At 46.6% G+C, this 24,044-nt stretch overlaps 1 protein-coding gene across 1 annotated transcript in view; it reads left to right on the top strand.

The window, feature by feature from the left end:
- Positions 1–24,044, top strand: part of BCAS3 (BCAS3 microtubule associated cell migration factor) — a 504,849-nt gene that overhangs the window by 440,040 nt on the left and 40,765 nt on the right. The window contains exon 10 of the mRNA XM_039320837.1: positions 10,128–10,295. Within this exon, the coding sequence (XP_039176771.1) occupies positions 10,128–10,295 (168 nt within the window). The remainder of the gene's footprint in view (positions 1–10,127; positions 10,296–24,044) is intronic.

A 24,044-nucleotide genomic window follows, 5' to 3' on the forward strand; every position in this document is an offset into this window, starting at 1 on the left:
ACCCGCAAGGGTTGATCATGGTCTCCGATAAACCTGGCTGTTTTCTTAAGCAAAACGAGATGGTGTGCTTTTTTTCAGTTGCCTTTGACAAAAATCAAGGTTTCTTTAGTTTTGGCAGGGCGATGCCAGTGAGATAGAACTTATACGTCCCAGATTTTTTGGTGAGATCAGAAATAACTTATAAAAAACAGCCGTTGGGGAAATGAGGCAGCATTGCAGTTCAGTGTAAAGTTACTCTGTTCCCTGCTCTGATTGATGCGTTTCTCTCTTTTTTTTTCTCATAATTTATGTATTTTATTCCAAAGATTAAAATACAAGAGAAAAGAAATTATCATGGACAAAACTAAACGAGACAAGTACACGCCGGGAATACTGCAGCCAGTTTTGGTCACCGTATCACAAAAAAGATGTTGAGAGTTTGGAAAAAGTTCAGAGAAGAGCAGCTAAGATGATCCAAGGCCTGAAGACTGAAACATACGAAGAACGGCTGCAGGACTTGGGCTTGGCTAGTCTAAGGAAAAGAAGAAATAGGGGAAACATGATAGCAATTTTCTAGTATCTGAGGGGCTGCCACAAAGAAGAGGGGGTCAAATTATTCTTCAAATCACCAGAGGGCAGGATAAGAAACAATGGTTGGGAACTGATCAAAGAGAGAAGCAACCTGGAATTAAGGAGAAACTTCCTGACAGTGAGGAGAATCAACCCAATGGAACAGCTTGCCTCCAGAGGTTGTGGGTGCTTCATCACTGGAGATTTTTAAGAAGAGAGCCGCTAGAAAGTCACTTGTCTGAGATGGTGTAGGACAGTGGTTCTCAACCTTTTTAATGCCGCAACCCCCAACCGGTCATAAGTCGAGGACTACTCAACCGGTCGTAAGTCGAGGACTACTCAACTGGTGCAGCAACGTTTGCAGAATGGGACTTTTGGCGGGCTCAGCAGGGCAGAGACAGCCTGGACAATTCCTATTGGCTTTTGAAAGCCAATAGAATTAGACTCTATTCAAGAGAGTCTATTCTATTGGCTTTCCAAAGCCAATAGAATAAAAGGGAGTAGCACAGCTAAGGAAAAGGGGGAAAAAATGGCGGACTGCGTTGTTTGGCGACCCCCGTGAAATGGTCGTTCGACCCCAAATGGGGTCCCGACCCACAGGTTGAGAACCACTGGTGTAGGATCTCCTGCTTGAGCGGGGAGGGGGCTGAACTAGAAGACCTTCAAGGTCCCTTCCAGCTCTATTCTATTCTATTCTATTCTATTCTATTCTATTCTATTCTATTCTATTCTATTCTATTCTATTCTTATTTTAAAAAATGTGAATTTGGAAGGACAAATTCAATAGAGGAATATTGACAAATAAGCTTCTACATCTATTTGCAACCCAACTGTCCTACATTACATACATAACCTCCATCACTGGAGGCTTTTAAGAAGAGATTGGACAACCATTTGTCTGAAATGCTATAGGATTTCCTGCCTGAGCAGGGGGTTGGACTAGATGACCTCTGAGGTCCCTTCCAACTCTGTTGTTCTATTATTCTGTGCATGCCACTGAATCTTCTCCTGCCCCCATAAAGACCATACAGGTAATCCTCAACTGATGATCACAATTGAGCCGCACATTTCCATTACTAAGCAAGACCGTTGTTAAATGGGTTTTGCCCCATTTTACAATCTTTCTTAACTGAATCATTGCAGTTGTGAAGTTCATGCTTATTAAATGGCTCTCTCATTGACTTTGCTTTTCCAAAAGTCACAAAAGATGATCACATGATCAAGTGTCCAAAATTTGATTACACAATCGCAGCGATGCTGCAATGGTCGTAAGTGTGATAAACAGTCATACATCACTTTTTCAGTGTTGTAGCTTGGAGCTGTCACTGAATAAACAGTTGTAAGTCAAGGACTATAGTACTGTAATATACAAGAACAGGTTAAGTAGGTCTTTGTGTGTGTTTGTGTGACTCTGTCTGTCTGTGTTTGTGTGTATTAGGTTTCTTACGTGAAATCCAGTTGCGATAAAGCTGAAGACTTTGGAAGCAACCACCCTGATTAATGAAAAGAGCCCCTATATATGGGCTGGTTTTATACTTAAAAAGATCACTTGGAATTAAGAAACGTTGTAGATTATATAAAGGGTGCAACTTCACAGAAAGAAAAAAAAAATTAATTATAATTATAACTGCTGCAAAGATGATGATGATGATGATGATGATGATGATGATGATAATAATAATAATAATAATAATAATAATAATAATAATAATAATAATAATTGCAAAAGGCGGCCTTATTAGGAACTGCTTCCATCCTGCGACGATATCTGTAATACCATCAAACATCCACATCTGCCTATCCCAGGTCCTGGGTAAGGACTCGATAGGTAGACAAAATGCCAAATCCAGTCTGAACATCTGGCTGACTGTGCGATGATCGATAATAATAATAATAATATAATAATAATAATAATAATAATAATAATAATAATAATAATAATAATAAAGTTGGAAGGGACCTTGGAGGTCATCTAGTCCAACCCCCTGCTCAGGCAGGAAACCCTATACCATTTCAGACAAATGGCTGTCCAGTCTCTTCTTAAAAACTTCCAGTGTTGGAGCATTCACCGCTTCTGGAGGCAGGTTGTTCCACTGGTTAATTGTTCTCACTTCTTTCTTTTCCATTTTCCTTTTTTACTTCTTTTTTTCCTTTTCCCTTTTTTCTTTCTTTCTCCTCATCATCTCTTTTTTCTTATTTACTTTATATCAGCTTGTCCTACTTTTTACTTTCATTTTTTTTAAAAAAAACTTTGAATAAATTAAAAAAAAAACAGGAATTGAAAAACATCAGTGGACGAGAGCTGCTTATTCACATCTTACCCCCGAAAATAATTAAAGGTTAATAATAATAATAAAACAAAATAACAGGCGGGGATTTCCAGAACAGGGGAAAGAAAAATAACAAGTATTTCCATTTGAAAGTGGCAAATAAATTAGGCAATCAAGAGGCCATTAACGCAAAGCAGGGGATTGTCAGGGGAAGCTGAGGTAAATTGGCAGATGCTGGGGAGGAGTGCCTGGCCTGGAATGCCGCCTCTATCTCTTGAAAAGATTCCTCTAAAGAATCTTAAATCAATTAATTAGGTGGGGTTCAACATGTTGATTAAATCCTCCAACAGTTGCAGATTAAGTAAGCAACCAGCTCTAAAAGCCAAGTCGTCTTTTTTCCCTAGGCTTGGCTCTCAGGTAAGAGCAATAGATAGGACAAAACTTTCAGTGAGAAAGTAAAAAAATAGAATAACAGAATTGGAAGGGACCTTGGAGGTCTTCTAGTCCAACCCCCTGCTCAAGCAGGAAACCCTATACCAGGTGTAGGCAACCTTGGCTCTTTTATGACTCGTGGACTTCAACTCCCAGAATTCCTGAGCCGGCATGGCTCAGCATGGCAACCTCTCCCTTTCTCCTCAGCATGGCTGGCTCAGGGATTCTGGGAGTTGAAGTCCACGAGTCATAAAAGAGCCAAGGTTGCCTACTACTGATCTAGGCCAGGGGGAGGGAACCTTGGCTCTTTTAGGACTCGTGGACTTCAACTCCCAGAATTCCTGAGCCAGCATGGCTCAGCTTGGAAACCTCTCCCTTTCTCCTCAGCTTTCTCACAACCCAGGCCCCCAAATCAATCAGGGAAAAGTACCATGTTTCTACTTCAAGCGGCTTTCCCTGATCCTGGCCAAGATCCCAGCCCTAGCTGTCTTTAATGCTTTTAAAGATTATTTTAATGAGGGGAGATCAGTGGGAAGCTGGCAGGCGACAAAGCAAAATGTCAACTGCCAGCATCATCTTTGTTTACCAGCATGACTCTTCAACCTTATTTTTTAAAAATCAAAATGGTGGGAGACTCTACCTCAGAGTGGGCTTGGAAGTTTGCACCCTCCTAGAAAAATGTGGAAGGTTACCACAACCCATAGGAAGCATCCCAGATTCCAACAGGGTGTTAGTTTGCCTGCTTGGTAAAACGGCCTTTTCGTGACCATCACTACAATCTCTTCACGGCTGCCATTTTGTGACAGTGCCCAGGACATATTTTTAACAGGGGAAATGTGTGGATCTGAAATAGAGATTTCTGCTCTTGGGTTGGTTGTTAGAAAGAACTGCTAAGGAATAATGTACTAGTCCTCATCATACCCATCAGTATGTTTTTGTTGTAAAGGCAAACACTGCAACCATTACATGAACACAGTACTGCAAACCCCTTGTCCATAATTTTGCTGGTTTCTGGCAAAAAAAAACAAACAAACAAACATGACGTTGCTGAGCACCCAAAAGGTGATCATGTGAACACGGAGCAACTGACCATCACAACTTTGAAACGAGATTGTAATTATCTTTGGAGGAATAATAATAACAATAATGATGATGATGATGATGATAAAGTTGGAAGGGACCTTGGAGGTCATCTAGTCCAACCCCCTGCTCAGGCAGGAAACCCTATACCATTTCGGACAAATGGCTGTCCAGTCTCTTCTTAAAAACTTCCAGTGTTGGAGCATTCACCGCTTCTGGAGGCAGGTTGTTCCACTGGTTAATTGTTCTAACTGTCAGGAAGTTTCTCCTTAGTTCTAGGTTGCTTCTCTCCTTGATTAGTTTCCATCCGTTGCTTCTTGTCCTGCCTTCAGGCGCTTTGGAAAATAGCTTGACTTTGGAAAATAGCTTGACTATATGTATATATATAATGTATGTATGTATGTAGGCCTTTGGTTATTCAGGTTTTCTCCTGCATAAAATTGGAAGTGTCTTTGCGATGTTTCGACGAAGTCCCATTCGTCATCTTCAGGCTGGTGTTTTCGGCTTCGTGCTTCAGAAAACATACATATGTATATATATACTACCTGACTGGAAGATTCTAATGGTTTATATCCTGTCAGGTAGTAGATATATGTATATGTATATTTACTTTTTTTTAACTGCTTCTCCTATCAAGAACGATGAAACAGTGAACACAATAGTTTAAACTTACAAGCACAGTAATCCTGGAATTAACATCCCCAAATAACACACCCAGCAGACTGGGGTCATTGCGTAGGCCAAAATTTCCTTTGCTAAGGAAGACAGTGGTTAAATGAGTTTTGCCCCATTTTATGACCTTTTGTGCCACGGTTGTTAAGTGAATCACTGCAGCTGTTAAGTTAGTGACACGGTTGTTAAGTGAATCTGGCTTCCCCATGGACTTTGCTTGTCAGAAGGTCACAAAGGGGATCACATGACTCTGGGACACTGCCACCGTCGTGAATACACGCCAGTTGCCAAATATGCGAACTTTGATCACATGACCATAGGGACACTGCAATGGACGTAAATGTGAAAAGTGGTCATCGGTCACTTTTTCCAGTGTCTTTGTAACTTTGAACGGTCACGAAAGGAATGGTTGCAAATCAAGAACTAACTCTACCAGATGTATCATGGAAAATGGGAGTTGTATTCGGGAAAAGAAAGAGGCCGATGAATCACACGTGACCAAGTTGAATGTTTTGCAGCGAGGCTTCTCACCAGCACGTCTGTGGGATAGCTTCATGGAGATTAAACTGGAGCAAAAATCATGGCTGAGCTCCTGAGTGGGCTGTATTCCCAATAAAGCTTTCGGGCACAGTTAATCCCTGGTCTCTTTCCTCAAATTGCCACCTCATGCATAGCCGTTAATAGCTCTTCCTGGGTTTGGCAGCTTCATGCTTCTCTCCTCTCACTCCCTCAAACCATCTCTGGAACTACAGTGGGGCCCCCTCTGGAGCAGGAGGAGGAGGAGGAGAGATGGAGGAGAAGAGATGGAGGAGGAAGGGAGGAAGAGGAGGAGATGGCAAAGGAGGAGAAGAGATGGAGGAGAAAGGGAGAAAGAGGAGGAGGAGAGATGGCAAAGGAGAAGGAGAAGGAGAAGAGATGGAGGAGAAAGGGGGAGGAGGAGGAGGAGGGAGGGAGAAGAGATGGCAAAAGAGAAGAAGAAGAGATAGAGGAGAAAGGGAGGAAGAGGAGGAGGAGAGATGGCAAAGGAGAAGGAGAAGGAGAAGAGATGGAGGAGAAAAGGAGGAGGGAGGGAGGGAGAAGAGATGGCAAAGGAGAAGAGATAGAGGAGAAAGGGAGGAAGAGGAGGAGGAGAGATGGCAAAGGAGAAAGAGAAGGAAAAGAGATGGAGGAGAAAAGGAGGAGGGAGGGAGGGAGAAGGAGAAGAGATGGCAAAGGAGAAGAGATAGAGGAGAAAGAGGAAGAGGAGAGATGGCAAAGGAGAAGGAGAAGAGATGGAGGAGAAAGGGAGGAGGAGGAGGGAGGGAGGGAGGAGAAGAGATGGCAAAGGAGAAGGAGTAGAGATAGAGGAGAAAGGGAGGAAGAGGAGGAGAGATGACAAAGGAGAAGGAAAAGAGATGGAGGAGAAGAGATGGAAGAGAAAGGGAGAAAGAGGAAGAGGAGAGATGGCAAAGGAGAAGGAGAAGAGATGGAGGAGAAAGGGAGGAGGAGGAGGGAGGGAGGGAGGAGAAGAGATGGCAAAGGAGAAGGAGTAGAGATAGAGGAGAAAGGGAGGAAGAGGAGGAGAGATGACAAAGGAGAAGGAAAAGAGATGGAGGAGAAGAGATGGAAGAGAAAGGGAGAAAGAGGAGGAGGAGAGATGGCAAAGGAGAAAGAGGAGAAATAGAAAGGGCGGAGGAGGAGGAGGAGGAGGAGGAGAGATGGCAAAGGAGAACGAGAAAAGATAGAGGAGAAAGGAGGAGGAGGAGGAGGAGAGATCTCCTGATGGTCTCCAGAAACCACTTTCAGAAAGTCTAGCTTCCTCCTCCTCCTCTTCCTCTCTTACTTCTTCTTTTCCTTCTACTTCTTCTCCTCCTTCTTCATCCCCATCTTTTCTTCTCATCCTTCTTTTCCTCCTCCTCCTCCTCCTCCCTTCCTCCTTCCATCTCTTCTCCTTCTCCATCTTTTCTCTCCCTCCCCAACTCCCCCCAAAACCTCCCTAGATGCCACCTGCAACTGGCAGACGGGCCTTTTTCATGATCCAAGCCAGGAAAAAGAGAAAAAAAAAAACCCAACCCAACCCAAGGGCTTTGATCCAACCGCCCCAGGGCACGCTCTTTGGACCTTGATGTGATTCCTTCGGCCGAGGGCAGGGGGGGGGGGCGTTATCTCTCCTCTTTGCTGATGCATGGATTAGCCGGGCGGCCCTGCGTGTTTACCACCCATTTATCAGCCCGTCCTTTGGCCCTTATCAGAGGAAGCGACGCCTGCCGCCGGACCTGGTCTCTCGCCCTTTCTATTACGACCTGTCAGAGGCCAAGAGTGAGCTCTGAAACTGGGCAGTCCCAGCAGGCCTGCAGATCCCTCCTGACAGCGGATCAAAGGGGCGCTCCAGACCCCTGATAAACCAGGCCAGGGGTGGGGAGGCTTTTAACTTGGGAGAAAAACCCGGCCCGTCCATCCATAGGATTCCTTCCAGCCCGCCTGCCAGCTAAATGGCAAAAAACAGGCCTGCGTAAAATACCCTACAGATTCGGTTACCTAATTGCAGAGCGAAACGGGCATGCGATCCAGCGTCAAAGCTGCCACTGTAATCTCATTCCGAGCAGGAATGATTGAACGGGCCGTTCCCCCCACCCACCCACCCCCACCATACCCCTGCGGCATAAGAGTCTCCAATATTTTTTTAATTTGTACTTTGAAGTGATCCGGAGGGCCGCAATCTAATCTTTGCGTTTAGTCAAATGTCAGGTTTTATTTTTATTTTTTAGTTATTTGGGGGGGGGGGAAATTAGGAAAACAACTGGTGAACTAAGGGTGTTATTGTTTTGTTTTGTTTTAAAGCTGTGTGTAGGAGTTTGCGCCGGTGTCTCCGAACAGGCTTTTTCTCCTTCTTTGGGGTGCTTCATCTTGGGTTTGAAGGCCGCTACAAAAGTCAACCAGGTTGGTGGGGGGTGGAGAACCAGTTTGGTGCTGGCTGGAAAGAGAGTTCTAATTCCACCTTAGCCATGAAAGCTTGCTGATTGGCTTTGGGCCAATCACCAGGAGACGGTGAGTTCTAGTCCTGCATTAGCCATGCAGCTGGGTGACTTAGGGCCAATTACCAACACAGTTGGGGAATTCTGGGATTTGAAGTCCACATATCTTCAAGTTACTACAGTCTAGTCCAGGGGTTGGCAACCTTGGCTCTTTTATGACTCGTGGACTTCAATTCCCAGAATTCCTCAGCCAGCATAGCTCAGCTTGGAAACCTCTCCCTTTCTCCTCAGCCTGGCTGGCTCAGGAATTCTGGGAGTTGAAGTCCACGAGTCATAAAAGAGCCAAGGTTGCCTACTACTGAATTCTAAGCCAGAGGGAGGGAACCTTGGCTCTTTTATGACTCGTGGGCTTCAACTCCCAGAATTCCTGAGCCAGCATGGCTCAGCATGGAAACCTCTCCATTTCTCCTCAGCTTGGAAACCTCTCCCTTTCTCCTCAGCATAGCTGGCTCAGGAATTCTGGGAGTTGAAGTCCACGGTCATAAAAGAGCCAAGGTTGCCTACCCCTGGTCTAGTCTATTAGGCTGTATTGTGCTCTCTTAAACTACTGGCAATCCCTTTCTCTGCAAAGTATTCACTTTAATTTAGTTCCTGCTAGAAATGCAGAAGATTTCATGACTGTGTCCTTGGCTCTTACACAAAGTTTTCAGGTATTAATGCTTTGAATGTGTTCACAAACTTAACCGTCCCATTCTTTTGTTTAACACAGTCTGTTTTTCCTATTTTCTGTTTAATGCAATGATTAAGTGCTATTCTGGGGGGAAGTGGGTTGCATTGGCTTTCTGGGTGAGGAGGCTGAGAGAAAGGGGTCGGCCCAAAGTCATCCATCTGGCTCTATGCCCAAGATGGAACTGGAACTCACCGTCTCCCAGTTTCTACCCAGTGCCTTGAACCACTAAATTAAGCAGGATCTCCTTCAGTGCTTTGGATAAATGTTAATACAGGAAAGCATTCTTGGATTTTAATGGTGAAAAGAAATATCTCCAAGAGAGATGGACAGATAGGAAATGGGAAGTATAAATAGAGATGAGAGAGAGAGAGAGAGAGAGAGAGAGAGAGAGAGAGAGAGAGATGTGGATGTATAGATAGATAGATAGATAGATAGATAGATAGATAGATAGATAGATAGATAGATAGATAGATCAGTGGTTCTCAACCTTTTTAATGCTGCGACCCCCAACCGGTTGTAAGTCGAGGACTACTCAACCGGTCCTAAGTTGAGGACTACTCAACTGGTGCAGCACCGTTTGCAGAATGGGACTTTTGGTGGGCTCAGCAGGGCAGAGACAGCCTGGACAATTCCTATTGGCTTTTGAAAGCAATAGAATTAGACTCTATTCAAGAGAGTCTATTCTATTGGCTTTCAAAAGCCAATAGAATAAAAGGGAGTAGCACAGCTAAGGAAAAGGCGGGAAAAAATGGTGGACTGCGTTGTTTGGCGACCCCCATGAAATGGTCGTTTGACCCCAAATGGGGTCCTGACCCACAGGTTGAGAACCAGTGAGATAGATAGATAGATAGATAGATAGATAGATAGATAGATAGATAGATAGATAGATAGATAGGCAGATAGATGATGGAGGGATGGAGGGAGGGATGGATAGACAGACAGACAGACAGATATAGATGGAAGAATACAGGTGGTCCTTGAGTGACAACCACAACTGAGATCAGAATTTCTATTTTTCAGCAACGAGGTTATTAAGTGAAGCGTGCCTGATTTTACGTCCTTTTTCCCCCCATGGTTGTTAAGTGGACGACTGCACTCCTGCAGTGAATCACGCGATCGTTAAGAGAACCCAGCTTCCCACATTGACTTGGCTCGTCAGAAGCCGGCTGTAAAGGTCCCAAAGTTAGCAACACGGTTGTTAAGTGAATCCTGCTTCCCACATTGACTTTGCCGGTCAGAAGGTCGCCAGTAGGGATCACGTGACCTGGGGACATTGTAAATACAGGCCAGTCACGAAGCGTCTGAATTTCGATCACGTGATCAGGGGGAGGCTGCAACGGCCGTGGGCGGGAGGATCAAACCCGTCCCCTTTTCGCCTAAGTGCCGAACGGTCGTAAATCAAGGACTCCCTATATTCATTTTTGTCGGATTCTCTCGCAGGGACCTTTGACCGGAGCATGACTCTTCTGGAAGTCTGCGGAAGCTGGCCGGAGAGCTTTGGGCTGCGTCACCTGTCTTCCCTGGAGCAGACGGACGAGGGTCTTCGGGAAAGACTGGCGGACGCCATGTCCGAGTCGCCCAGCCGGGACGCAGCGGCATCTGGAACAGGTACAAAGGAGACGCGTGATCAGAACTCAGACTCCTCTCTTATCCAACGGTGATTTCCTTTCATTCATTTATAACCTTCCGTTCTTTGCCGGGTTTTTGTTCCTTTGGGTAAAACCCACAAGTGGGCATTTCAACAGGAACCCGTCAGCCTATTTAAAGCCACTGTGCTTTGGTCGCCTTCGTCCCTTCCTGCATATTCCTGGAAATCTTCAAAAATAAATAAAATTGCCTTTCTCCGGCCAACAATGGTCCAGAAAGGCCTGGAATCTAAAGCACAGATGTTCCGCTGAGGCTCTCTGGGGTTACATGATTCTTGGTATGGAGGAAGTTTCCGATCAGCTCCTGGTTTTTCAGCTCTTGGCCCCTGACCTCAAGGGCTATAAATGCTTCCGGATCAGGCTGGGATTTCACGGGGAAATAGATTCCAATTTGTTTCTTGGTTGTTGTTGGGTTTTTTTAACAAGAAAAAAAACCCCAGATGTTTGCTCGGTTACTTTCCGAAGCCCTTTCTTTGCTCTAGCCTGAGGGACTACAGTTCCCATCACTCCCCAGCTAGCATAGTCAACTCTCAGAGGGCATGAGGGGAGTTCAGATCCGCTACACCTAGAGAGACTGACGTGTTGAGGACGGCTGTCTTAGCAAGTTCCCTAGGATTGGAAAACCAGTTTGCGCTAGTGGTAAAAGCAACAGAAACTTGGGGACGGTGAGTTCTAGTCTCTCCTTCAGCATGAAAAATCAGCTGTGTGACTTTGGGCCAATCAGCAGGAGACTGAGTTCTAGTCCTGCCCCTAGGCATGAAAGCCAACTGGATGACTTTGGGCCAATCACCAGGAGACTGTGAGTTCTAGTCCCCCCTTAGGCATGAAATTGGGCCAGTCACCAGGAGATGATGAGTTCTAGTCCCACCAGGCATGAAAGCCTGGCTAGGTGACTTTAGGCCAATCACCAGGAGACGGTGAGTTCTAGTCTCACCTTAGGCATGACAGTCTGGCTAGGTGACTTTGGGCCAATCACCAGGAGACAGTGAGTTCTAGTCCCACCTTAGGCATGAAAATCTGGCTGGGTGACTTTGGGCCAATCACCAGGAGACTGTGAGTTCTAGTCCCACCTTAGGCATGAAAGCCAGCTTGGTGACTTTGGGCCAATAACCAGGAGACGGTGAGTTCCGGTTCCGCCTTAGGCATGATGGAGGTGTTTCTAAGTTGGAAGACCTTCAGGTGCTACGATCCCCAACTCGTTTTTGTTCAGGTTGTGGGGACATTTGGGGGGGGGGTGCAGAGCAGAAGGTGGGAGAGACTGTTTTCTGGTGTCTAGGCCAGCATTGCATCTCATATGACCCAAAACTGTCAGAGGCTGGAAAGAAGAATCCATTTGAACCGAGGGAGGCCTGCTGTGAGCTTTAAAGGCTGTGATATTCCAATAAATGATTGCATTTATCAACATTAGCCAGTACAGCTATTGCTGTGGCTCTGAGGCTGGGCTCTAAAATCACCCCCATTCTTCCTTGCACCCCCCCCCCTTTGTACCCAGCAAGAAGGTCACCCCACGTGTGCGCGCAACCGTTGGCAGCTATGCACAGATGAGAATCGGGGAGTGTAATTATCTATCTTCCACAAAGGGCTGGCTACCCTAATCCAAATTAATCCATCTTCATCAGAGTCCATTACTGTGGTAAATTAAAGGGCCCATTAACATAGATGGTGCGACTCTTGGGAGATTATGCTCAGGAGGCCTCAGGGATCCAAGAACACTTGCAAATTGCAAGTGCTGCCTGTGTTGGGTGAGCGGGACTGGACTTCAGTGGGACTGGACTTCTGAGCAGGAGGGCAAATAATTCAAATTCCTTGTCGAGTGTCCACGAAGGAACCCCAATAGCTTCAGAACTGGAGCCAGCTCAAGAAACGAGGTAGAAAGCAATCAAGGGAAAAGGGAAAAAGGGAGGGAGGGAGGGAGGATGGAAGGAAGGAAGGAAGGAAGGAAGGAAGGAAGGAAGGAAGGAAGGAAGGAAGGAAGGAAGGAAGGAAGATGGAGTGAGGGAGAGAGGGAGGAAGGAAGCAGCCAAGGAAGGAAGATAGAGAGAAGGAAGGAAGGAAGATGGATACAGGGAGGAGGGAGGGAGGGAGGGAGGATGGAAGGAAGGAAAGAAGGAAGAGGGAGGGAGGGGGAGGGAGAAAGGAAGGAAGGAAGGAAGGGGGAGAGACGGAGAGAGGGAGGAAGGAAGCAGCCGAGGAAGGAAGATAGAGAGAAGGAAGGAAGGAAGATGGATACAGGGAGGGAGGGAGGATGAAAGGAAGGAAGGAAGGAAAGAAGGAAGAGGGAGGGAGGGGGAGGGAGAAAGGAAGGAAGGAAGGAAGGAAGGAAGGAAGGAAGGAAGGTGAATAGAGGGAAGGAAAGAAAGAAAGGAAGGAAGATGGATAGAGAGAGAGAGGGAGGAAGGAAGCAGCCAAGGAAGGAAGATAGAGAGAAGGAAGGAAGGAAGACGGATACAGGGAGGAGGGAGGGAGGGAGGAAGGAGGATGAAGAATGGAAAAGGAAGAGGGAGAGAGGAAGAGAGGAATGAATTCTAAATTATAAGCAAAAGTCTGTTTCGCTCTACCTCAAAATTTGTCTTCCGCTGCAACAGAAGTCTGTTTATCTCTCAGTATGTTTTAGAGCTGAGTTCTCATTTCTCTAGAGGGGTAATTTTGAGCATCCCACACAGGCGAGGGCGGTGGTGGGTTGGCTAGGACCCACCGTGGCATTTGGGGTTCAACTCTCTCGTCCTTGGAGTTCACTGACTGTACTCCGAGGACAAGAGGGGAACCCCAAGACCGGAGTTCTCTTTTCTGATCTTCCGTCGGAAGTTTTATAGCAAAAGGGAAAGCTATCACTGTGCCAAAATCTGGTCTTCTGCTCAGGGGTGTCTGCAGCCAGCCGAGATTGAGAGAACCGGATCCGCAATGGAATACAAATAATCCTCGACTTACGACCACAGTCGAGGCCAACATTTCCATGGCTAAGCAAGATAGTTGTTAAGTGAGCTTGGCTCCGTTTTACCTTTTCTTGCCCCAGTTTGTTAAGCGAATGAACTTGACTTTGATCACGTGGCCTTGAGGAGGCTCCAGGATGTTGTAATGTAAGTCACCTTTTTTCACGCCGTTGGAGCGGCCTCCAAACAAAGGGTTGTAAGTGGAGGACTGCCTATAATTAAGTGATAACGAAAGTTAACAAAAGTGGCAAGTGCCAGGACAAGTCGGGTTTTTTTTGCGGTGCCGTTGTAATGCTGAGTGGTCACTAAACAAAGGTTGTAAGTTGAGGACTGCCCGTGTAATAGCCAGAAATAAATTCCCTATTGTTTGCTTTTCCAGAGGCAGCTGGTCCTCGAATCAATGACCACAAATTGAGCCCAAAATTTAAGTTGCTAAGTGAAACTTTTGTTAAGTGAGTTTGGCCATTCTCGCCATGTTTATTAAGCAAATCCCTGCAGTTGTCAAGTTAGAAACATGGTTGTTAAGTGAATCCGGCTTCCCCCCCCCCCATTGACTTTGCTTTGTCAGAAAGTCCCAAAAGGGGATCACGTGACCCTGGAACACTGCAACCGTCATTAAGTACATGCCAGTTGCCAAGAGTCTGGATTTTGGTCACGTGACCAGGAGGATGCAGCGATGGTTGTACATGTAAAAAATGGTTTTTAAGTCTCTTTTATTTCTGTGCCGTTGTAACTTTGAATGACCACTAGACAAAAGGTTGTAAGTCGAGGACGACCTGTCCTGCTGTGTCATCTAACTCCTTCCCAAATTATAATCCTTAGAATCCACCTCCCAGTTAATTTATATAGGTAGTCCTCAACTTACGACCACCATTGAGCTCAAAGTTTACGTTTCTAAGTGAGAAACTGGCGAAGTGAGTTTTGCCCCATTTTACGACCGTTCTTGCCACATTTGTTAAGTGAATCACTGCAATTGTTAAGTTAACTACACGGTCGTTAAGTGAACACGGCATCCCCGTTGACTTTGATTGTCCGAAGGTCACAAAGGGGGATCACATGACCCCGGGAGGCTGTGATTGTCATACGTACGAGCCAGTTGTCAAGCATCCGAATTTTGATCATGTGACCCTGGGGAGGCTGCAGCGGTCGTAAGTGTGAAACGTGGTCATTTGTCACTATTTTTAGTGCCGTTATAATGGTCACTAAATGAACCGTTGAGGACTACTACTTATACCAGGGCTTTTCAACCAGTGGTACGGGTACCACCTGTGGTCCATTGGCACCTGGCAGGTGGTACGCGACCATCCTAGAAAAGTGGTAGCGAGGGAGGGGAATGAGCTGAACCGGTGGCAGCACCGCACAAGCCTGAGCGAGAGACGGCTGGAGCTGCAGGGCTGTCAGGGCTCAGCGGAAGCGCCAGGATCAGTGCCAGGCTCCAGCTGGAGCTTGGCGCTGATCCTGGGGCTTCTGCTGAGCCCAGAAGAAGCGCCAATCAGCTGGAATGTTGCAGCCTCTCCAGGGTCTTGTGATTTACATTCAGATGCTTGGCAACTGATTCATATTTATGACGGTCACAGTGTCCCAGGGTCATGTGAAGTGACCAAAACCTGCTGCAACCACCCAGCAGATGGGGGGAATAAAAACCAAACACCCCCACCCCCCCTGCCAATCCTCAACAGAAATGCTCACAACAATGAAAACTTCGGACAGGAGGAAGAGTGCCGCTGGGTGGGCAGGCAGGTGTCTTGCTAAGCTGTGGCTTGGGGGGCACTTTTTTCAGTGCCATTGTAACTTTGAACAGTCATTAAGTGAACTGTTGTAAGTTGAGGACTACCTGTACTTTATAACTTTTTTCCTTTTTTTTTTTTTTTTGGTCATCAAGTTTTTGACACCTTGCTAGGCGACTGGTGGTCCTCGGATGTTGCCATATCCTAAAAGTGGTGCAATAGGTGAAAAGGTTGAAAAGCCCTAACTTATACAACCTTCCTTGTTAAAAAGAGCATTTTTTTTTTCAAAACACCTAAATTGGAATTTGAGTTTCACATAGAGTTCTATATTGGTACACTCAGTAAAAAAAAAAAATAACTCCGGATGTTGGCACTAAGAGGGAACCAGAGAGAGGAATAGGAAATGATCCATAATGTAGGGAAAGAGTAAATTTACCCCTGCCAAGGAAATGAAAAGAAAGGGGATTTGGGGGATAAAAGGAAATAAACCACTCACAAACTCCCCTCCCCGGACCGCATTGTTCCCAAGAAAAGAGAAGATTTACTGCAGTTTCAAATGCCACGTCCCAGCTGCTTGAGAAATCAATGCGCTCGTCTCTCGAACGCAGCCCCCGCTAGGACACAAATCTGAAGTGGCTTTGAAATGGGCCGGATCCTTGTGGGCAAGTCCAAGTAGTCCTCAACTTACGGCCCAAATTTTCCTGTTGCTCAGCCAAACCGTAGTTAAGTGAGTTTTGCCCCGTTTTACGACCTTCCTTACCGCCGTCGTAAAGCGAATCGCTGCAGTTGTTGTTAAGTCAGTCACACGGCCATTAAGCAAGTCTGGCTTCCCTGTTGGCAGAAGTTCCCAAAAGGGGATCACGTGACTCCAGGACACTGCGACCGTCCTAAATATGAGTCAGTTGCCAAGTGTCTGAATTTTGATCACGGGACCACGGGGATCCTGCGACGGTCGTTAAGTGTGAAAAATGGTCCTAAGTCCCTTTTTTCAGTGCCGTTCTAATTTCAAATGAACTGTTGTAAGTCCAGGATAGTCTGTAGGATATGAACGGATTTTCTCAGCTCTTTTTTTTTGTTAATTGTTGCAAAGGCCCCCCCCCCTCTTTTTGGGGAACATCCAGTTTAGGAAGAGCGGCTCCATTATTGTTATGTACTGGGAACATTCCTGAAAAATATTTCCTTCTAAAGCCTAAGGTGGCATACTGAAACTCTCTATATTTTTAGAATTTAGGTTTTCATTGGAGAGTGGTGCAATAATTAAGCTCCCAGCCTAGAAACCAGAACGCTGTGAGTTCTAGTCCCAACTTAGGCATGAAAGCTTTTGGGGTGACTTTTGATCAATTATCAAGAGACTAAAGTCTCGTTCAGGGGTAGTCAACCTTGGCTCTTTTATGACTCATGGACTTCAACTCCCAGAATTCCTGAGCCAGCTGTTGGCTTAGGAATTCTGGGAGTTGAAGTCCACGAGTCATAAAAGAGCCAAGGTTGACTACCCCTGGTCTAGTCCTTCACCAGCAGGAGCTGAATTCTCGTCCCGCCTTAGGCATGGAAGCCAGTTGGGTGACTCTGGGCCAATCACCAGCAGGAGCTGAATCCTAGTCCCGCCTTAGGCATGGAAACCAGTTGGATGACTTTGGGCCAATCACCAGCAGGAGCTGAATCCCCGTCCCGCCTTAGGCATGGAAGCCAGTTGCGTGACTCTGGGCCAATCACCAGCAGGAGCTGAATTCTCATCCCGCCTTAGGCATGGAAGCCAGTTGGGTGACTCTGGGCCAATCACCAGCAGGAGCTGAATTCTCATCCTGCCTTAGGCATGGAAGCCAGTTGGGTGACTTTGGGCCAATCACCAGCAGGAGCTGAATACAGGTAGTTGACTTACAACCTTTAGTGACCGCTCAAAGTTACAATGGCACAGCAAAAAGTGACTTATGACCATTTTTCCACTTAACAACTGTTGCAGCTTCCCCATGGTCACATGATCAAAATTCAGACACTTGGCCACTGACTCATATTTATGACGGTTGCAGTGTCCTGGGATCACGGGATCCCCTTTTGCGATCTTCTAACAAGCAAAGTCCACGGGGAAGCCAGCTTCGCTTAATAACCGTGTTACTCGATTAACAACTGCAGCGATTCACTGAAGAACAATAGCAAGAAAGATTGTAAAAATGGGACAAAATTCGCTTAACAACTGTTTTGCTTAGCAACGGAAATTTTGGGCTCAGTGGCCTCCAGAAGCTGTGAATGCTCCAACACTGGAAGTTTTTAAGAAGAGACTGGACAGCCATTTGTCTGAAATGGTATAGGGTTTCCTGCCCGAGCAGGGGGTTGGACTAGATGACCTTCAAGGTCCCTTCCAACTTTCTTTCTTCTTCTTATCTCTTCTCATTCTTCTGTTCTCTTCCTCCTTCTCCGTACGCGCTTATTGTCTGACTTCCTCGCTCTGTCTGCTTCTTCTTCTCGCTTCTTCGTTGCTTTTCTCTCGACTTTTCTCACCGACTCCTCACGCCTTTTTTTTCACTCCTACCCACCCCCGCCCTACCATCTTCACTCACACACCATCATGACACAATCATCATACATAACTGGTAGCTATTATCACATACGCAAAGTTAAGGACTACCTGTACCGGAGAAAGGTCTCATTTAAATTGGCCTCTTATGCTCTTGAGAGATTTCATTTCTTGAATAAATGTATACTTTGCAGCTTGTTAACATATCAGGTGCTCAGTTTAGGAATTGCTAATGGATCCAGATGGCCACGTCTCTTAAAATGAAGCCTTATTTCTGTTTTATTCCTTCAGGATGCTATTAGTACCTGCTCTCCCCTTCCTCCCCTCCCTCCCTCCCTCCCTCCCTCTTTCTCTCTCCTTCTCTCTCTCTCTGTGTCCATCTGCTCTCCATGCCTTCACTAACCCACACATCTGCTTTTCTATCTGGAAAGTTCCAGGTAGTTCTTGTCTTATGACCTCAAATGGGGCCAGGATTTCTGTGGCTGTTAAGTGAGCCACGTCCAGTTTTCCGAACTGTTTGCCACGTCTGTTAAATGAATCCCATGGTCATTAAGCGAGTCTGGTTTTTCCCGTTGACTTTGCTTGTTGGAAGCTGGCTAGGAAGGTCACAAATGGTGATCACGTGACCCTGGGACGCTACCCATCGTAAATACATGACAGTTGCCAAGCTGCCAGGTTTTGATTACGTGACCGTGGGGAAGCTACAACGGTCATAAGTACGGGGACGGCCATAAGTCACTTTTCTCAGTGCAGTTGTAACTTTGAACAGTCGCTAAACAAATCTTCTTCTAACTATAGAAGAAGAAAAAGAGGAGGAGGAGGGGAGGAGGAGGAGGAGGAGGAGGAGGAGGAGGAGGAGGAGAAGAAGAAGAAGAAGAACGAAGAAGAGAAGAAGAAGGGAAGGAAGAAGAAGATAGAAGAAGAAGAAGAAGAAATGAAGCAACGCAACCGAAGAAGAAGAAGAAGACAGAAGAAGAAGAGGGCAGGACAGAGGAGGACAGAAGAAGGAGGAGGGGAGGAGGAGTAGGAACAGGAAGAAGGAGCAGGAGGAGGGTGTAAGGACGGAGGTAGAAGAAGCGAAGAGGAGGGGAGGAGCTTATGGAGGAGGACAGGAAGAAGGAGGAGGTGAGGGGAAAGGAGGGGGGGGGGGGGAAACGGAGAAGAAGGATAAGAGGAGGAGGAGAGCGAGGAGGACACAGGAAGAGAGAGCGAGGAGGCGACAGGAGGAGGAGCGTACGCGAGAAGGAAGAGGACGGGAGGGGAGCGAGAGGAGGAGAAGAACGAGCAGAGGAAGAGGGAAGGAGGAGGAGAAGAAGGAAGAGGAGGAGGGGAGGAGGAGGAGGAGGAGGAAAAGAGGAAGAGGGAAGGAGGAGGAGAAGAAGGAAGAGGAGGAGGGGAGGAGGAGGAGGAGGAAGAAGAGAGGAAGAGGGAAGGAGGAGGAGAAGAAGGAAGAGGAGGAGGGGAGGAGGAGGAGGAGGAGGAAAAGAGGAGGAGGGGAGGAGGAGGAGGAGGAAGAAGAGAGGAAGAGGGAAGGAGGAGGAGAAGAAGGAAGAGGAGGAGGGGAGGAGGAGGAGGAGGAAGAAGAGAGGAGGAGGGAAGGAGGAGGAGGAGAAGGAAGAGGAGGAGGGGAGAAGGAGGAGGAGGAGGAGGAGAAGTCGAGGGAGAAATTTGCTGTTTTCTCCCCACAATAGGAAAAGTAGCAAGGCTCTCCCCACCCCCTGGGGTAACAGGTTGCACGAGGGGCTCAAGTTGGGCGATGCGTCTGCTCCCACCCAAACGCCGGAGAGCCCAGACAGAGAGGCAGCCGTAATGAACGGCAGGCGTCCTTAAAAATCGCTCTAGCCCAGAGCAGTGGAGGGAAAATAGATACACAACTCCCTCCGTTGTGTACAGGTAGTCCTCGAGAAGCCCAAGATTTCTGTTGCTAAGCGCGACAGTTGTGAGTTTTGCCCCATTTTGCAACCTTTCTTGCCACAGTTCTTAAGTGAATCGCTGCACTCGTTTAATTGGTGACACGGCGGTGAATTGAATCTGGCTTCCCCCTTTTGCTTGTCGGAAAGACGACCCCGGGACACTGTGACCGTCATAAATGTGAGTCAGTTGCCCGGTGCTTGAATTTTGATCACGTGACTGCTGGGATAACAATAGCAATAGCCGGCTGGGAAGGTCGCAAAAGGTGATCACGTGTGCCTTAGATGCTGCAACCGTCATAAGCACATGCCAGTTGCCAAGCGGCTGAATTCTGATCACATGACTGTGGGATGCTGTGATGGTCGTAAGTGTGAGGACCATTCCCAAGTCTCTTTCTTCAGTGCTGTTGTAACTTCAAACAGTTACTAAACAAATGGCTGTTAGTCAAGGACCTCCTGTAATTAAGTTCTTACTAAAGCTAATGAATAATCAAAAGAGTAATGAAGAATGAATATAGCAACAGCAATAGCACTTAGACTTATATACCGCTTCACAGTGCTTTTACAGCCCCCTCTAAGCGGTTTACAGAGTCAGCCTCTTTGCCCCCAACAATCTGGGTCCTCATTTTACCGACCTCGGAAGGACGGAAGGCTGAGTCCACCTTGAGCTGGTCAGGATCGAACTCCTGGCGGTGGGCAGAGTCAGCCTGCAATACTGCATTCTAACCCTTGCGCCACCATGGGAAGGAAGGAAGGAAGGAGAAAAGGGAGGGAGAGAAAGAAGGAAAGGATGGAAGCAAGCAATGGTAATTGCACTTAGAGTTAGACTTATAGACCGCTTCCCAGTGCTTTACAGCCCTCTTTAAGCGATTTACAGATTCAGCCTATTTGCCCCCAACAATCTGGGTCCTCATTTTACCAACCTCGAAAGGATGGAAGGCTGAGTCCACCCTGAGCCGGTCAGGATCGAACTCCTGGCAATGGGCAGAGTCAGCCTGCAATACCGCATTTTAACCACTGCTCCAACCTGACAAGGGAAGACGGAAGGAAGGAAGGAAGGAAGGAAGGAAGGAAGGAAGGAAGGAAGGAAGGAAGGAAGGAAGGAAGGAAGGAAGGAGAAAAGGGAGGGACAAAAAGAAGGAAGGGAAAGAGGGAAGGAAGGAAGAATAACAATAGCACTTAGACTTATAGACTGCTTCACAGTGCTTTACAGCCCTCTTTAAGCGATTTACAGAATTAGCTTCTTGCCCCCAACAGTCTGGGTCCTCATTTTACCGACCTCGGAATGAAGGAAGGCCGAGTCAATTTTGAGCCGGTCAGGATCAAACTGCTGGCAGTGGGCAGAGTCAGCCTGCAATACTGCATTCTGACCATTGCACCACCATGGGAAAGAAAGAAGGAAGGAAGGAAGGAAGGAAGGAAGGAAGGAAGGAAGGAAGGAAGGAAGGAAGGGAGGGAGGGAGGAAGGAAGGAAGGAAGGAGAAAAGGGAGGGAGAGAAAGAAGGAAAGGAAGGAAGCGATAGCAATAGCACTCAGACTTATATACCGCTTCACAGAGCTTCACAGTCCTCTCTAAGCGGTTTACAGAGTCATCCTATTTGCCCACAACAATCTACGTCCTCATTTTACGGACCTCGGAAGGAAGGACGGAAGGCTGAGTCCACCTTGAGCCAGTCATGATCGAACCGCTGGCAGTGGGCAGAGTCAGCCTGCATGCTAACCACTGCGCCACCACGGTTCCTATGCTGCAGCGATCACGTGAACAGCAGTCACAAGTCACGTTGTTCAGTGCTGTTGTCCCTTTGAACGGTCACTAAGCGAGGACTACTTGAATTGTCTGGCCTGAAGCACAGACGAGTGTCAGACAGTGCAGTTTTGTTTTGAAGGCCGTTTCCATTTTCGGAGCCTTAATTGTGATATACACAGGGGGATGTCAACAAAAAAAACAAAACCTCAAGATGGTGGCAGTGGCCACCATCTTATAGCAATAATAAAGTTGGAAGGGACCTTGGAGGTCATCTAGTCCAACCCCCTGCTCAGGCAGGAAACCCTATACCATTTCGGATAAATGGCTGTCCAGTCTCTTCTTGATTTGTTTCCCCAGACATCCACCCACCCCAAAGCCCCCCATTTACACAGCTACTTGTAACAGCCTTTTGTGACCTGCTGAAAAGTAGATTCCCCATTGACTGCACTGTTTGTCCTTTTGGAGAGCCGTTGTGAGTTGCCAAGAAAGCCCTCTACCCAGCCCTGGTTGGTGGAAATTTCCACTCTCTTCCTCTGAGCATCGGATGAGTGCTCTGAAAGCCATGAGGTTTGGCCCCATCTGTCTTGGATGGGCTTTTTAATGCCTTGTTCCTTGTGTGTGCAAAATGGCCGGTGCTGAGATATTTTCCAGATTCTCTCTTGCAAGCTGTGCAGTTTGTGTTGTTGTTTTTAACAAACAAGAGTGTCTTTGATTATCGTTCTCCTATTCTCTTAGTCTTTCTCTCTTTCTTTCTCTTTCACTGTTTCTCTTTCTCTCCCTTTCTCTTTTTCTCCCTTTTTCGTTCTCTCTCCTTTTTCTCTTGTTCTTTCTCACTTTTCTCTCTCTCTTTTATCCTTCTCTCTTTCTCTCCCTATTTCTTTCTCTTTCCCTCTTTCTCTCTCTCTTTCTCCTTTCTTTCACTCTCTGACATTTCTCTTTCTTCCTATCCTTACTCTCTCTTTTTCTCTCCCTCTTTCTCTTTCTCTCTCTCTCATTCTCTCTCCCTCTTTCTCTTTCACTCTCTCTTTCTGTCATTTCTCTTTCTTCCAATCCTTCTCTCTCTCTTCCTCTCTCTCTCTCTCTCTGTCCTCTCCCCTCCAAATTTAGGATTCTGTTGTTCAGAGCAGGGAGGTCACAAGGCCCAAATGCATTTAGCATTGACTGCCCTCTGTTATACTGCTTCTATTAGTCCCTAATTTGATTTGTACCTATTCATTTGCGGTCCCTGCAGGAGCGCTGAGCTGGCCCGGCGTCTAATTGGTGCTGTCTCTATTTTAGCCTCATTAAATTAGCCCTGACTCCTGGCCACTTGGTGTCTGTGCTTGTCTGTCCATTTATACAGCCCTAATGTAACGCAAAATTCATTACTGATCACATTACTTTCAACTCTGAAGCCAGCCTTGCAATAAACATTTTCTTAACCCTTCTCTGACTGGCGCCCGCCAGGAGAGAGGCACTTTTGGAGGAGGAGGAGGAGGAGGAGGAGGAGGAGGAGGAGGAGGAGGAGGAGGAGGAGGAGGAGGAGGAGGAGGAGGAGGAGGAGGAGAAGAGAAAAATGGGGAAAGATGATCAAACCGAGGGAATGATTGGACATTGGATGCTTGGAGAAGCATGGAGATGGTGGAATGAGATGGATCTGGAATGAGAACTCTTCAGAGTTGTGTTATTGAAAAGCTATTCCTGTGACTTTGGGCCCTTGCCGTTCAGAATGAAGGATCTTCTAGCTTCCCAAAGTCCAGAACCTCCCAAGGCTAGGTTTCTCCATCCCGGAGGTCCATGCAAACCTAGGGACACCAGAACCGGAGGAGCTCAGGGTCAAGGGGTTAAGGACCGCTCCTCCCTCTGGCTCGCTGTACTCCAGAGATGCATGAAAAGTACATGTAGATGTTATTAGGACCTTCAGTTCCAGGAACTAGCATTTCTGTAGACCAGGGGTGGGTGGGTGGATGGATGCATGGATAGGTGGGTGGGTGGGTGACTGTACGGATGGATGGAAAGATAGATAGATAGATAGATAGATAGATAGATAGATAGATAGATAGATAGATAGATAGATAGATAGATAGATGTAGGTAGGTAGGTAGGTAGGTAGATAGATAGATAGATAGATAGATAGATAGATAGATAGATAGATAGATAGACAGACAGTCAGATAGAAAGAGAGAGACAGACAGACAGAGAAGATAGATAAATGGATGGATGGATGGATGGATGGATGGATGCATGCATGCATGCATGCATGCATGCATGGATGCATGGATAGATGGATGCATGGATAGGTGGGTGGGTGAATGGATGGATGGATGGATGGAAAGATAGATAGATAGATAGATAGATAGATAGATAGATAGAGATGGATGGATGGATGGATGGATGCATAGGTGGGTGGGTGAATGGATGGATGGATGGAAAGATAGATAGATAGATAAATAGATGGATGGATGGATAGATAGATAGATAGATAGATAGATAGATGTAGGTAGGTAGGTAGGTAGGTAGGTAGGTAGGTAGGTAGGTAGGTAGATAGATAGATAGATAGATAGATAGATAGATAGATAGACAGACAGACAGACAGTCAGATAGAAAGAGAGAGACAGACAGACAGAGAAGATAGATAAATAGATGGATGGATGGATGGATGGATGAATGGATGGATGCATGCATGCATGCATGCATGGATGCATGGATAGATGAATGGATGGATGCATGCATGCATGCATGCATGGATGCATGGACAGATGGATGCATGGATAGGTGGTGGGTGAATGGATGGATGGATGGATGGATGGAAAGATAGATAGATAGATAGATAGATAGATAGATAGATAGATAGATAGGGATGGATGGATGGATGGATGCATAGGTGGGTGGGTGAATGGATGGAT

Source organism: Crotalus tigris, unplaced genomic scaffold (genome assembly GCF_016545835.1).
Source record: "Crotalus tigris isolate CLP2741 ecotype Arizona unplaced genomic scaffold, ASM1654583v1 scf7180000023712.884563, whole genome shotgun sequence".
Taxonomy (NCBI): Eukaryota; Metazoa; Chordata; class Lepidosauria; order Squamata; family Viperidae; genus Crotalus; species Crotalus tigris.